At 49.7% G+C, this 2,948-nt stretch overlaps 1 protein-coding gene across 1 annotated transcript; it reads left to right on the top strand.

Moving 5' to 3' along the window:
* Positions 1-479: 479 nt before the first annotated feature.
* Positions 480-2,702, top strand: ID2 (inhibitor of DNA binding 2). Its single transcript, XM_057371606.1, has 3 exons — positions 480-920; positions 1,156-1,220; positions 1,899-2,702. The coding sequence occupies exons 1-2, from the start codon at positions 573-575 to the stop codon at positions 1,210-1,212; spliced, it is 405 nt and encodes a 134-aa protein (XP_057227589.1). The 5' UTR covers positions 480-572; the 3' UTR covers positions 1,213-1,220; positions 1,899-2,702.
* The last annotated feature ends 246 nt before the right edge of the window (positions 2,703-2,948 follow it).

Genomic DNA, 2,948 nt, shown 5'->3' with positions numbered 1-2,948 from the left:
GTGCTAAATGGGGACATGCAAACGCCGCTGGGATGTTCCTATTCACGGTGACCTGGGGAAGGCTCAGCCCCCGCCACCCCTCGCCGCAGCGGGACCTGGGCATTCCAAGCGCGGCGCTGCCAGCCTCGCACACCGGTGCAGAGATCGGGGTAGGGCGGAAGGCAGAGAGTGGGCAGGGATGGAACAGAGGGACAGAAGGATGGCGGGGGCGGGTCTGAGGGTGAAGGTGTGAACGGGAGCGCGCCGCTGCCGCCCCAAACCCCGCGCGGGCCCGCTCAACCCCGGGCACTATTTACTCCCTCAGCTGTGCGCSTGGCCACGCCCCCCGCCGCCATTGGCTGTCCGGGCGGAAGGCCCCACCAGTGAGGGCGCCCGGTGCTGATGGACGTGCCGGCGTTAGCCAATGGCAGCGAGCGCGGGCCGGGCCCGCCGGCTGTCGCCGTATAAAAGGGGCCGCGCAGCTCCGGCCCTCAGTGCGAGCTCCGGCAGCGCCAGAGCGGTACGGCAGCGCTCYGCAGGCTCCAACCCGCCCGTCCAGCCGCTGGAATCGCGCTCTCCGCCCGCCTGCCAGCATGAAAGCCTTCAGCCCCGTGCGGTCCGTTAGGAAAACCGGCCTCTCGGAGCACAACCTGGGCATCTCGCGGAGCAAGACCCCCGTGGATGACCCCATGAGCCTGCTGTACAACATGAACGACTGCTATTCCAAGCTGAAGGAGCTGGTGCCCAGCATCCCGCAGAACAAGAAAGTGAGCAAGATGGAAATCTTGCAGCACGTCATCGACTACATCCTGGACCTGCAGATCGCCTTGGATTCGCACCCCAGCATCGTCAGCCTGCACCACCAGAGACCCGGGCAGAACCCTTCCTCCAGAACTCCTCTGACCACCCTCAACACAGACATCAGCATCCTCTCGCTACAGGTAAGTGCCTGCCCGCGCTCCGGCTGCCGCTGCCCGGGATGGAGGGGCTGGGCTGGGTTAGCGCTGTCCCCAGCGCGGGTGCGGGGTGGCGGTGCTTGCCGGGTGCGCGCTCCCTTGCGGCGGGGCTGGAGCCGGACGCGGCTCGGGGGAAGCGCTGCGGGAGCCGGGACAATCCGCTCCCGCCTCCCTGAGCCCTCGGCCACCTCGCCCTTACCCTGCTCTCGTTCTCTCGCAGGCGTCCGAGTTCCCCTCAGAGCTTATGTCAAGCGACACCAAAGCACTTTGTGGCTGAATCAAACGGTGAGTGCAGTGCGCCCTATTTCCTAAACTTCGGGTAAAAACTGCCTCTCCGGGGAAATGGGAGGCGTGATGGCAAGTGCTAAAAATAGGTCATAAAAGTTGATTAGGAGATGCCTTTGTAATCAGTAAAAGTGAGACTAATAACTGGAGTCTTGAGGTCCTGAATGTCTATGTGTGTGTCGCTAAGGTTCACCCAGCAGCACAGGCTGCTCTGATCCTGCTCGGTGCTTAATGCAAATTCTTATCTGTTCTCGGAGTCTTAACTTCCTGGGCCAAAGTGACTGATTAAGTTGGGAATCTTGGCACAATTCCTTKAATTCTGTGATGTGGGATTGTCTGCGCTATCAGTTAAATAAATGACTGCTTTTAATCAAATAATTGCCCTAAGAGGCAGACTGGCGCCTCTGAACATTGCGTTTACAGAGATCTAAATAAAGATTGGACTTGAGAATCCTCTTTCTAGCCTTTCCCTGGAGTGTATGTTATTTTAATGTTCAATTTGTGCTCTTGAAAGCGAGTGTGTGAGCGTGTATGTGTTGCATCTGGACGCCAGGGTTTGCCCAATCTCTGAGTGTTTGGTTAAATGTTCAAACTGTGGCTTCCTCTCTGGCGCCAGTCTGTCCGGATCTYTGCCCTGTTAGCATTCTCCTAAATATGCCTCTTTTCAATCTCTTGCAGGTGTTCCACTGATGAGATTTTTTTTTTTTGCACAAGAAAAYGTCTACAGGATTTTTTTTTTTAGGTGCTGAATTTATTTTTCAGCTGTATCTGGAGGGGGAAATCCACGTTCAAGTAAAAGGACCTTTTAAAATTAATAAAGAAGAAAAAATCAAGATTGATCTTTATCCCCACCCCATTTTTCAACTTGGACTCAACCTAGTTATTTATGAAGAGACTCTTAAATACCCTTTCCCTAGTTGGAAGGCTTCCTTTATATACTATTCCCAGCGTGGGGAGCGAAACAAAAATCTCACAAGGAGTTGCCCATTTTAAAGCAGACTTTGCCTTTTTTTCCAAAGGTGGAGCGTGAGTACCAGAAGGATCCAGTGTTCAGTTTTTTAGGAAAGTCTATGGTCAGAAATTRCCTTTTTGACACAAACCTAGGACTGAATACTGTGTATATATTTATATATAAATATATATATATGAGTGAAACCTTGTGAACTCTTTCATTAGAGTTTTCTTGTATAGTGGCAGAAATATACATTTCTGCAAAAAGTGTAATGATGTACTTAATCATGCTAAACTTTTTATAAAAGTTTAGTTGTAAACTTAACCCTTTTTATACAAAATAAATCAAGTGTGTTTATTGAACTGATTGCTTGCTTTATTCTTTGGGGACCAACTGTTTGCTGGCTTTGATTTGTGTTGTGGTTTTGTTGTTTGTTTTTTTAATACTTATACATTCTGTTATGAATTTAYCAAGTAAAAATTCAAATATGTAGAGATTATAAAGAATAAAATTACATGAAGTGAATAATTCTTGTAACTTGGAAAATCTTATTTGAGCGTATATTGCAAACATCTAAGTGAACTGCTAAGCGTGAATGGAACTAGAAAAGGAATTTATTACACAGGGGATGCTATTGACAAAAGTGCTTGGAAATGTACAAAAGCAGTTAATCCTGAGGCATTCCTATGGAGTATTGCCTTTTTTCTTCCCTCCCACCCCTCTGAATGATTCAGTTGGGGTAGTAATGGCCCAGATCTGTTAATTTGTGCTTAGAA

The sequence above is a fragment of the Malurus melanocephalus genome, unplaced genomic scaffold, assembly GCF_030028575.1.
Source record: "Malurus melanocephalus ecotype Western Australia unplaced genomic scaffold, MMel_1.1 scaffold_6, whole genome shotgun sequence".
Lineage (NCBI taxonomy): Eukaryota > Metazoa > Chordata > Aves > Passeriformes > Maluridae > Malurus > Malurus melanocephalus.
This window is presented reverse-complemented; position numbering and strand designations above follow the sequence as displayed.